This window comes from Blennius ocellaris (genome assembly GCF_963422515.1).
Source record: "Blennius ocellaris genome assembly, chromosome: 21".
In the NCBI taxonomy this organism is placed as follows: Eukaryota; Metazoa; Chordata; class Actinopteri; order Blenniiformes; family Blenniidae; genus Blennius; species Blennius ocellaris.
This window is the reverse complement of record NC_137670.1, coordinates 21,403,471-21,415,998: the sequence shown is the minus strand read 5'-3', so window position 1 is coordinate 21,415,998 and position 12,528 is coordinate 21,403,471. Positions and strand designations below refer to the sequence as shown.

Genomic DNA, 12,528 nt, shown 5'->3' with positions numbered 1-12,528 from the left:
ATCAGAGAATCTAACCCCAGTCAGATCTTCCAGCCAATGTGACTCTGGTTTTTCAGATTCATCCTCTGTGGAAGAGGAGCAGGGATCCCCACAGACGGTGAAATCTGTTCCAACCGAGTCAATGTCTTTGGGACTCCAGTCATTTGCAACCTGTCTGTCAACAGACAGGGACTGCAATGACTTGACTTCCCAGTTTTCGGACTCAGATTTTGAGGAGACAGTAAGATTATCTTCCAGATTCTCTGATCAAAGTCCCTCTCATCCATCTTGTGACTCCCAGGTCAACAGGAGAAGGGGGGTCAGCTGCTTCACAGCTCCCCCCGACACACCTCCCAGACCTGAGGTATGTGAGCCAAGCCATACCTTTTCAAATGCTAATTTAGTCCTGCCTTTATCAGAGAGGAAATCCAAGTTCCCTCGCTTTAAAGAGCTGACATTTTTAGCAGAAGTCATGCCAATATTTGATCCAGACAACTCTGATCAACATATTGAGGATTATTTGAGAGAGTTAGACACTCATCTAGTTGATCTTCCACACGCCACCGACAGGGAAAGGATTCTCTTTTTGCGGAAAACCAGCTCACGAGCGGTCCATAAGTTTATCCAAACACAACCTCCCAGTGTGCAAGACAACTACACTCAGCTTCGCCAAGCGATGACGGAAGAATTTTCTTCTGCCGTTGATGAAACTGACTGTATAGTTGGAGCTCTCCAAATTAAACATTCACGTCTTGAAAATCCCAGGGATTTTTATCAACGTTTGAGACACATGTACTTTCAGGGTAGAAACACACCGGGCTTGGAAGAGAACCCAAAGTTAAAATCCATGTTCTTGCGTAACCTGCACCCTTCCATACGTGTTCACGTTGCACTCATGACACTTAAAGGTATTCCATCCATGCATGAACTCAGGAAGATCACACAAGCAGTCTGGGAAACTGCTGTCACTTCCAAAATCATCGCAAAACCATCTGAACCTGCCAGTTCCAATCCTACAGTGTCAAACAGATTTTCTCCCCCACACCCCTCTCACAACAGGTCGAGGGGGGGTGTGAAAAGACAGCAGGGAACCCAGAAGCGTAACCGCTGCATCCCACAGCTGCCTAGAGATGGCCATGCTCAGAACAGAAGCTGCAGAAGACCATACTGGGAGATTCTGTCTCAAAACCAAGACGTGCACAGTGACCGGTCTGACAGCGACGCCCACTCTGACAGTTCTGACAGTTCCAGGCACAGTCAGGACTTCTCAGACAGGGACAACGCCTCCGACCGTCTCTCTGTCTCCCACAACCAGGAGCGTTACCGCCCGGAGCCCCGAGCAAACCACAGACGCTCCAGGGCTCCTCATAGTCCATCCCTGCACCGACATGAACACTAATGCTAATCCAATGTAGCCACCTTGCTTCCTGCAGTTAGGCAGACTTGAGTTGTCAGCAGCAGCAGAAACTCCGTCCCTAAACAGTAATAGCAAGACACCCTGCTATTAACTTGGTAAGCCTAACTTCTGATTGGACTCAAAACACCACTGTCCACTTAACAAGTACACTTGGATTATATTTTGTGCACAACCTTGTCAGACACATAGCTAGTTTGAAACACTAGTTAGGACTCATTATGACTTACACAGAGTCATGTACATGCATTTCCATGCCTCTCATCAAGGTGACACCTTTCCTCCTTCTCACCTTAACCCATTCTAACTAACAACCCTGTGTCTCACTAACACCTAGTGGGAAACAAGTTAGTTATTTCACATCATGCCAGTGTCATTGTGGTTTATCTGAATTTTGTTCCATAACCTGAAGGATTGTTTTGTACTTCTCTTGCATAGCAGAAATAGATAGTACCAACAATGCCCAGTTGGTTACCACATGTCCAGATGTTACCACATGAATGAACTGATGAACTGATGAAATGATGAATGAACTTTCTTATCTGTGGACTGAACGTGTGTGCCCTCAGAGTCACACATCGAGTCTGCTTCTGAAGACACAGGGGGGATGTTGGGATCTGCAGGACCACAGAAAGTTTGTTCATTTCTGGGGAGAGACAATATTCATTTGTCATGAGACGCAGTCATGACATGAATTCTGACCCAGGAATGTGATGGCCTTTCACACCTAGAGTGGGGAAGGGGGGACATTCTCCAGGACCTTCCTCCCCCCTTTCTGCTCACAAGACTCCTCCCCCATGCAATCAGCCAGTCACTGATTGGTTGAAGCTCTCAGGCGTCGACACCTCTGAAGTCACACGTGGACAAAAGGCTTTCACCCAGCCTCCGCTCAAGGCACTCTTGCAAAGCAAACTCCAAGGAGGTGGGTTGCTGCAGAGCAGCTCATCCAGTGTTAGCACACAGCTAACACGAGAGGCCGGCAACCAGAGGCCTCCACTCCTCAACTCATCTGCTGACCCACCACGAGGGTCAGACCTTCCCCTGATCCAGAGACCAGCACCCAGAGTCTGCTCTCCAGGGAAACCAACCGGTTCCTCCAGGACGGGACCAGGGACCCTCACAGAACTTCTTTGTGTTTTTCCTGAACAAGCAGGAAAGCCATCACAGACCTGAGCGATCAGCTCCTCAGTCTGAACAAAGGGACAGCCAGGCGCTGCAAAGAAGGACAGCTCCTGAAACACCAACTCCACCTTCTTCTTCTCAGCCTGCAGAACCAGCAACCACAGTTAGCAGGAGGTGCTAACTACAGGAGAAGGCACCAGCTTCCCTCCAGCACGACAACTGAACTCTTCCAAGGAAGTGGTAACAACTGGGCATTACTTGAGATTAGTTCAACTTGATGCTATGCATAGAACTGTTTAACTTTATGAAGATGTGTTGATTCTGTTACAGTGATCGCGTTCTGTTGATAATGATATTAGGCACCGTTATCAACCTGTAAACCACTGTTAGCTCTGCCACAGACACAGGGTCTGCATGCTAATCTGCTTTACTAACTTGTTAACTCGCAACCCTACACATATCACATCAAAGACAACATCACACCATCTGACGACTCCTGACGTTTTACAAGACAAGTCTCATTCACATAAACTCATTCTAGAAATGGTCCCTTAGCAGAGACACACAGAAGCAGATGCTGTGGCTAGCTTCTATTGTTCTTTTGCTATCAGCACATGGCCGAGCTGTAAAGGACAGACCTCCTGTTCTCTGACAACCTCCATTTGGAATGTAGTTTCTTGTGATCCGCCATCTTGTTTTGTAGTTCCATCACACGTCACACACACACACGCTCCCTCCAACTCTCTCTCTCTCTTTCTCTCTCCACACACACACACACATGCACCTACACACACCCAGCTGTATATAGGTAGTTAGAATCTGTGTTTTATTTGTTTTCATTGTTAATAAATATATTTTTGGAATCATACTTGCTGTTTTATTAATGTGCACAAAGGTGAATGAAATGTCGACCTCTTCTGTGTTAAGAACTCCAAAATCCTTCAAGCTTTACTGTTAATTCTGGTAATTGTAATTAATTTCACTATTAATTCAAATTCCTGATTAACTGTTTAGTATATCTTATGAGACTGATATAACTGAATTGGCTATCATTTCCTGTTAAGACAGGTGGTGCTCCGAGGTATCTGATGCAGATCAGATTAAATTTCAACATTATTAATAACTATCTTTGATAATTATTAATCATTATCGATAGCCAACCAAAACATAAATAGTGATCCATATGAGGACATAATGGTCCCAACATAATGGTGCCCCGTGTGAGGCATAGCAAAGTCGACTTTCATTCATATTTGTGCAATATTAATATCAGCATACACTTTGGTACAAACCAAAAATCTCTGATTCCGGTGTGAAATCTCCCAAAGTTTTCACATCCACCATTGTCTTCCTGCTACCGCAGTAGACATCCAGCCGTACTTACAAAAGTATGATGTGGTGAAAATTATTTTATTCACAACTGAATCAAAATTGAGAGACAGTGTGTGAGTAAATAAGCCCTTTGAGTTACACTGGAGTTGCTGCTCCAGCTGATGTCTCCAAGTTACTGCCCTGCAGTGAAACATTAGCATTCGAATGACACCCATTCAATGCAACTAGAAGCAAAGTTGGTGAGTCTATTGTCCTTAAACTTATCACACCAGTGCCACCGGCCGTGTGATACTTCAAGAGTGAGTGAGAATCAGCTGATACTGCCAACGCATATCAGCATAAGAGCATTTTCGCCACAGTGACCAAAACACTGTGAAGTTTTTACCTTGCTGTTATTCCCAAATTCCAGCTTGAGTTAAATTTAAAACTTTTCCTGACTGACACTGCCATGCATTGTAGTTAGTGTATGTTTTAACCCTGGTACGCATTTGCAATCGTAAATTCCTACCTGATCTTATCTGTGTGTGTGAAGCTCTCTCTCCACAGGGAGTCCCCCTCACCACACAGAGAAGAACAATCCTTTGATCAGGCTAACCACAGGAACATTTTATGGTGTCTGCTAGACAACTCCATAAACACACATTTAAGTTTCAAACGATAACTTAATCTTAGCCTCATCATCAGCATCCCTTTTGAAACAATGGAAATCAATAATTTGGACGAGTTGATCGCTTCAATTGCAAAAAGCTTGAAACCTGGTTTCACGGACCTCATTGGCAGATTGAGTCTGGTTGAATGCAATGAAGAGATGATCTCTCTAATTAGTGGTTCTGGTAATGCACAGACTGCATCCCATGGTTCATTGTTGAGATGTTTGCTTCTAATCTTTCATAGGCAAACCACCCTCGCCTGTAAAGTTAAAGCAGACTTAGAAAAGGAAGTAGAACTTTTGAAAGTGCAAAATGCTTCTCTCCTCCATTAACTGGGACAGCGAGTAGAAAAGCATTACACTACTTAAAAGATCTACACGCAGCAGAGTCAGAACTCTGCTCACAAAGAGAAGAACTGTTCAGGCTTAGATCAGAGAATCTAACCCCAGTCAGATCTTCCAGCCAATGTGACTCTGGTTTTTCAGATTCATCCTCTGTGGAAGAGGAGCAGGGATCCCCACAGACGGTGAAATCTGTTCCAACCGAGTCAATGTCTTTGGGACTCCAGTCATTTGCAACCTGTCTGTCAACAGACAGGGACTGCAATGACTTGACTTCCCAGTTTTCGGACTCAGATTTTGAGGAGACAGTAAGATTATCTTCCAGATTCTCTGATCAAAGTCCCTCTCATCCATCTTGTGACTCCCAGGTCAACAGGAGAAGGGGGGTCAGCTGCTTCACAGCTCCCCCCGACACACCTCCCAGACCTGAGGTATGTGAGCCAAGCCATACCTTTTCAAATGCTAATTTAGTCCTGCCTTTATCAGAGAGGAAATCCAAGTTCCCTCGCTTTAAAGAGCTGACATTTTTAGCAGAAGTCATGCCAATATTTGATCCAGACAACTCTGATCAACATATTGAGGATTATTTGAGAGAGTTAGACACTCATCTAGTTGATCTTCCACACGCCACCGACAGGGAAAGGATTCTCTTTTTGCGGAAAACCAGCTCACGAGCGGTCCATAAGTTTATCCAAACACAACCTCCCAGTGTGCAAGACAACTACACTCAGCTTCGCCAAGCGATGACGGAAGAATTTTCTTCTGCCGTTGATGAAACTGACTGTATAGTTGGAGCTCTCCAAATTAAACATTCACGTCTTGAAAATCCCAGGGATTTTTATCAACGTTTGAGACACATGTACTTTCAGGGTAGAAACACACCGGGCTTGGAAGAGAACCCAAAGTTAAAATCCATGTTCTTGCGTAACCTGCACCCTTCCATACGTGTTCACGTTGCACTCATGACACTTAAAGGTATTCCATCCATGCATGAACTCAGGAAGATCACACAAGCAGTCTGGGAAACTGCTGTCACTTCCAAAATCATCGCAAAACCATCTGAACCTGCCAGTTCCAATCCTACAGTGTCAAACAGATTTTCTCCCCCACACCCCTCTCACAACAGGTCGAGGGGGGGTGTGAAAAGACAGCAGGGAACCCAGAAGCGTAACCGCTGCATCCCACAGCTGCCTAGAGATGGCCATGCTCAGAACAGAAGCTGCAGAAGACCATACTGGGAGATTCTGTCTCAAAACCAAGACGTGCACAGTGACCGGTCTGACAGCGACGCCCACTCTGACAGTTCTGACAGTTCCAGGCACAGTCAGGACTTCTCAGACAGGGACAACGCCTCCGACCGTCTCTCTGTCTCCCACAACCAGGAGCGTTACCGCCCGGAGCCCCGAGCAAACCACAGACGCTCCAGGGCTCCTCATAGTCCATCCCTGCACCGACATGAACACTAATGCTAATCCAATGTAGCCACCTTGCTTCCTGCAGTTAGGCAGACTTGAGTTGTCAGCAGCAGCAGAAACTCCGTCCCTAAACAGTAATAGCAAGACACCCTGCTATTAACTTGGTAAGCCTAACTTCTGATTGGACTCAAAACACCACTGTCCACTTAACAAGTACACTTGGATTATATTTTGTGCACAACCTTGTCAGACACATAGCTAGTTTGAAACACTAGTTAGGACTCATTATGACTTACACAGAGTCATGTACATGCATTTCCATGCCTCTCATCAAGGTGACACCTTTCCTCCTTCTCACCTTAACCCATTCTAACTAACAACCCTGTGTCTCACTAACACCTAGTGGGAAACAAGTTAGTTATTTCACATCATGCCAGTGTCATTGTGGTTTATCTGAATTTTGTTCAATAACCTGAAGGATTGTTTTGTACTACTCTTGCATAGCAGCGATAGATAGTACCAACAATGCCCAGTTGGTTACCAAATGTCCAGATGTTACCACATGAATGAACTGATGAACGGATGAACTGATGAAATGATGAATGAACTTTCTTATCTGTGGACTGAACGTGTGTGCCCTCAGAGTCACACATCGAGTCTGCTTCTGAAGACACAGGGGGGATGTTGGGATCTGCAGGACCACAGAAAGTTTGTTCATTTCTGGGGAGAGACAATATTCATTTGTCATGAGACGCAGTCATGACATGAATTCTGACCCAGGAATGTGATGGCCTTTCACACCTAGAGTGGGGAAGGGGGGACATTCTCCAGGACCTTCCTCCCCCCTTTCTGCTCACAAGACTCCTCCCCCATGCAATCAGCCAGTCACTGATTGGTTGAAGCTCTCAGGCGTCGACACCTCTGAAGTCACACGTGGACAAAAGGCTTTCACCCAGCCTCCGCTCAAGGCACTCTTGCAAAGCAAACTCCAAGGAGGTGGGTTGCTGCAGAGCAGCTCATCCAGTGTTAGCACACAGCTAACACGAGAGGCCGGCAACCAGAGGCCTCCACTCCTCAACTCATCTGCTGACCCACCACGAGGGTCAGACCTTCCCCTGATCCAGAGACCAGCACCCAGAGTCTGCTCTCCAGGGAAACCAACCGGTTCCTCCAGGACGGGACCAGGGACCCTCACAGAACTTCTTTGTGTTTTTCCTGAACAAGCAGGAAAGCCATCACAGACCTGAGCGATCAGCTCCTCAGTCTGAACAAAGGGACAGCCAGGCGCTGCAAAGAAGGACAGCTCCTGAAACACCAACTCCACCTTCTTCTTCTCAGCCTGCAGAACCAGCAACCACAGTTAGCAGGAGGTGCTAACTACAGGAGAAGGCACCAGCTTCCCTCCAGCACGACAACTGAACTCTTCCAAGGAAGTGGTAACAACTGGGCATTACTTGAGATTAGTTAAACTTGATGCTATGCATAGAACTGTTTAACTTTATGAAGATGTGTTGATTCTGTTACAGTGATCGCGTTCTGTTGATAATGATATTAGGCACCGTTATCAACCTGTAAACCACTGTTAGCTCTGCCACAGACACAGGGTCTGCATGCTAATCTGCTTTACTAACTTGTTAACTCGCAACCCTACACATATCACATCAAAGACAACATCACACCGTAACCGAACACCATCTGACGACTCCTGACGTTTTACAAGACAAGTCTCATTCACATAAACTCATTCTAGAAATGGTCCCTTAGCAGAGACACACAGAAGCAGATGCTGTGGCTAGCTTCTATTGTTCTTTTGCTATCAGCACATGGCCGAGCTGTAAAGGACAGACCTCCTGTTCTCTGACAACCTCCATTTGGAATGTAGTTTCTTGTGATCCGCCATCTTGTTTTGTAGTTCCATCACACGTCACACACACACACGCTCCCTCCAACTCTCTCTCTCTCTTTCTCTCTCCACACACACACACACATGCACCTACACACACCCAGCTGTATATAGGTAGTTAGAATCTGTGTTTTATTTGTTTTCATTGTTAATAAATATATTTTTGGAATCATACTTGCTGTTTTATTAATGTGCACAAAGGTGAATGAAATGTCGACCTCTTCTGTGTTAAGAACTCCAAAATCCTTCAAGCTTTACTGTTAATTCTGGTAATTGTAATTAATTTCACTATTAATTCAAATTCCTGATTAACTGTTTAGTATATCTTATGAGACTGATATAACTGAATTGGCTATCATTTCCTGTTAAGACAGGTGGTGCTCCGAGGTATCTGATGCAGATCAGATTAAATTTCAACATTATTAATAACTATCTTTGATAATTATTAATCATTATCGATAGCCAACCAAAACATAAATAGTGATCCATATGAGGACATAATGGTCCCAACACAAGCGAGTTGAGGCGAGTAGACAATGTGATGTCAGCAGAGGGCAGACCGCTGATTGGCTGGTGTGAGACGACACCAATGAGTCAGGAGAGCGGCTCATTAACCCCCGACATTTTGTTAAATCCGATCACAACAAGAACATTCAGAGATAGATGCACAGAAATAAACCCTGTGGAGCAGCGACCAGGTGCAGACGTCTCTTTGTCTGGCGGCCGACCAGAGGATTCAGCAGCAGATCCACATAGAACAACTAATATCAAGAGATCTCCGAGGCACAGATACCACCGGTGTTTTGGATTAACTGGTTTCCCTGTTAACTTGTGACCGGCATCCTCAAGCATCCCATTTTCACAGCAGATGTTAGATGTTAAAAACCCAAACAAAATCCATAGCTGTCCTGGTCAACGCCATTGAGCCGCATTCCCATTAAAGTTTAGTATGCTACCATTTGTTTGTCTTATTTGTTTGTCTTAGTTTAAGTTGCTGCTAAGCTAGAGGCAGAACAAGATCACCAGTTAATAGGGGCACCAGTTGAACTGAAACCAAAGCTCCGCTGATTCCGACCACACCGCAGTGGAACTTTAACGTAATGGAAAATTAATGAAACTGAGTTGAGTTGAGGTGAGCTGAGTTAGGCCGAAAAGATACTTGTGGAAAAACGCCATTATTGTCTGCTGATTAGCTCATTGAAGCGCTGGGTACAGTTACCAGCCTCTACACAGCTGATCCAATCGGTATTTCACAATTTATACAAATACAAGTCTCTCATTTCAATAAGTTTCTCTGTAAATTTATGTAAAAGATTTATTCCACGCTACTGAGCATCATTTTGCAAACGCATATGTATTTTCCTTGAAGACACGATATGAGCAACCATGTTCTGTTAAAACCATGTTTCACTGATCACAGGATGGACAGAACAAAAAGCATCTATCAGCCAACAAACACAGAGGTTGGAAAGTGTGAGCAGCTGAACACGAAGACAGATTACAGAATCTAAATGCTTTGCAAACGTTTCTGCAAACACGTGGAAAGAAACCATCCAACATGCTGCAGTGTTCTTACCAAACAACGATATCCTGTGTCTGACAAGAACTCCCAGTTTGCAGAAAAGACTGAAGAAGAGAAAGAGGAGAAAGAGAAAGACCAGAGGAACATGGAGGGAAAGTTAATGGGAGAGAGAGGAAACCAGAGGAGCAGTTATAAAAGTGTCCACATGTCAAAGAGATCAGAAGATAATTCAATAAGAAAACCTTTAGTGCAGATTAGTATGGAGTATTCAAACTAACCCAGCATATACATCAGTGTAACAAATGAATGACTTTCAATCTTCATGATTTATTAAATAGTTTCAGCTGTCACCAGATATGTAAAAAACTTTGATAAAACAACAGGGAAGTTGGTTCATTTCAACAGATTGTGTCAACTATCAAAAAGGGCTGAACCTAATCTGCATTTATGACTTCTGTTCATCTGAAGCATGATGTTAACAAGAATATTTTTTCCTTGTGTTTTCTAAAACTAGACCTCAGTACATAACTACTGAGCTGATTACTATCTAAATAATCTACTGATAAAAGACGAGTTATCAGCTAATCTTAAACAAAATGTGAAGCCCGGTAATAGAAATACTTTATTAATTCCAGATTGAAATTGTTTCTGTTGCTTCACTTGCCTCACTCACCTGGTCACCATCTCCTTCTCTTTGTTGGAGGCGTGGCCACCACTGCTGATTGGATGGATGGCTGTAGACAGGAAGTACAACCTGTGGTTTTTGAAGTACTGGTCCACCAATGGAAGGACCACCTAGGAGGAGAACAGCAAATATAAAGAGTGACTACCTGAAATAAATACAGAAAAGCCTTTAACAAGAGCTTTTTAGAACATACCACATGGGAATATTTCTCCTGTGTCAATATCCCACCACTTTCTCTTTACTGATGGATGTTTCTGGAAACGTCCTATGTGAAATCCACCACAACCCCCCCGAAGAACACACACTTAAGAAAATAGAGAGAAAGTTGTTGACCTTTCCAAAGAACTTGATCTGCTGTTCATGGGGAATCTTCTCTCTCTTTGACCTTGTCCCAACATCTGTAGAATGGATTAAAACAGGAGACTATCAGTGTGTCTACAGGTACTGAAGAGTTATCAGGGTCAGTGGCGCCAGCAGCCAGAGTCCTGTACGCACTGTGCATACAACTATTTTGAAGGTGTGAAAAAAATATGTATTTTAAAGGGATGTTTGTTTTTGTCTCTGCCTAACGTGTCGTCACCGTAATGGGCTGGGCTGCTTTCATCTGTGTTTCTGTACTGTTGTGAAACAAATCAGAGCATTCAAATGTCATCACCTCAGTAAAGTAACTGAGAAGAACTCTTGTTTTGCTCAGTGAATGAGTGAGAAGAGGGAAAACTGTCTGAGGTTTTGGATCTGTCCACACCAGAAGGCCTTATCACATAAACGCACTGTTTTTGGCAGATCAGTCACACAGTGCACTGTTTTAGAAGTCTGAAATTATAATAAAACAAAAAAATGCAGCTCCCAGAGTGGAGAAATTCTATAAAGCCAGCTTGGCTTCGAGGTGTCTCATTGACGAGTCCAGACAAGCTTTTAAAAGTATCAGTTATATTTTAAAATCAAGTGTATACAAGGAGCCAATGCAGAGTGAAGACTCACCAAACTCCATCATGTGTTGGTGGGCTTGGTCCACGTAGGTGATGAGCTGCTGGAGGAAGGTGTAGGCGAATCGTTTCTCTATTGCTGGAGTGTCGAGCTCCTGAGACTTCACCCCTCTGGAAACCAGACTTGTATCAGTTTGTTTGGGATGTGATGAGCCCAGTCAAGCATGAATCAACAGAAATTCAAGTTCATCTTGAACCTGTGGCGCAGTGGTGAACTGTCCACAGATTGTGGTTTTCAGTGTTTCTGAGTTCATGCATTTTAACAACAACATTTTAATGTTGGTTTCATAATACAAATTGCCAGAGGGCAGAAAAATTATCATTCAACACTGTTTTTGGCTTTTGTGTGCAGAGATTTTCATGAGATGTCTGAATATAAGTAATTTTTAAATCCATCTGCATTTTGAGGCCCTTTTCATCTTAACTTCTGACACTGAAGTATATCTAAACTGTATAACTTCTATCATATTCTATCATATTTATCCTATTGTTGGGACATGGTAATCCAAAGTGGATATTTTTATTACGTTTATGACGTAATACAATTATCGGCATATGTTTGTTTGTCTGTCTTTCTGTGAGCAAGATTACGTCAAGACTCCTGCACCTGTTTTGATGAAATTTTCACCACATATAGATATTAGGCCATGGAAGGTTCCAATCAATTTTTGAGGTAATCTGGAAATATTTTGTCGGACATCAAAAATCATATGGTTACATTGTAACCTTGGTTCTCTGAGTGAGAGACTATCTCTCCACCCAGTTACATATTCCATGTGTATGGGGTAACTCTTTAAGACACCCCGTGAGGAGACGGTGTAGCCCATAACCCAACACACTAAAATGTGACCGATGACCTATTTACACATCAATCAGATGATGCCTTGCAAGACGCAAGGGCCAAGCCTGAAAAGTGGAGAGACAGCTTAGGTCAGACCGCAAGATGCCACAAGGACCCAAGGAACATCAGTAAGGCCTCGCAAGATGCAAAGGCCAACGCCATCGAGGAGACTCAGGTCGATGATGAGTAAGTCACAAAGGAGATCCTACACATTGGCAGAGGCCTGGTGTCTGTCCAGTCATCTACCAATGAGCCACGCCAAGCACTCGCTCCGCAAAAGAGGGATGAGTGGTGACATTTAAAAGGCAGAACTTCCCAAAGGTGGACTCAGATGACCA

At 44.0% G+C, this 12,528-nt stretch overlaps 1 protein-coding gene across 1 annotated transcript in view; it reads right to left on the bottom strand.

Moving 5' to 3' along the window:
- ryr2a (ryanodine receptor 2a (cardiac)) overlaps positions 1-12,528 on the bottom strand; it is a gene marked incomplete at both ends in the record, with an annotated part of 435,130 nt that overhangs the window by 150,760 nt on the left and 271,842 nt on the right. The window contains 4 exons of the mRNA XM_080517507.1: positions 9,733-9,782; positions 10,352-10,473; positions 10,697-10,761; positions 11,345-11,460. Coding sequence (XP_080373633.1) covers positions 9,733-9,782; positions 10,352-10,473; positions 10,697-10,761; positions 11,345-11,460 — 353 coding nt within the window. The remainder of the gene's footprint in view (positions 1-9,732; positions 9,783-10,351; positions 10,474-10,696; positions 10,762-11,344; positions 11,461-12,528) is intronic.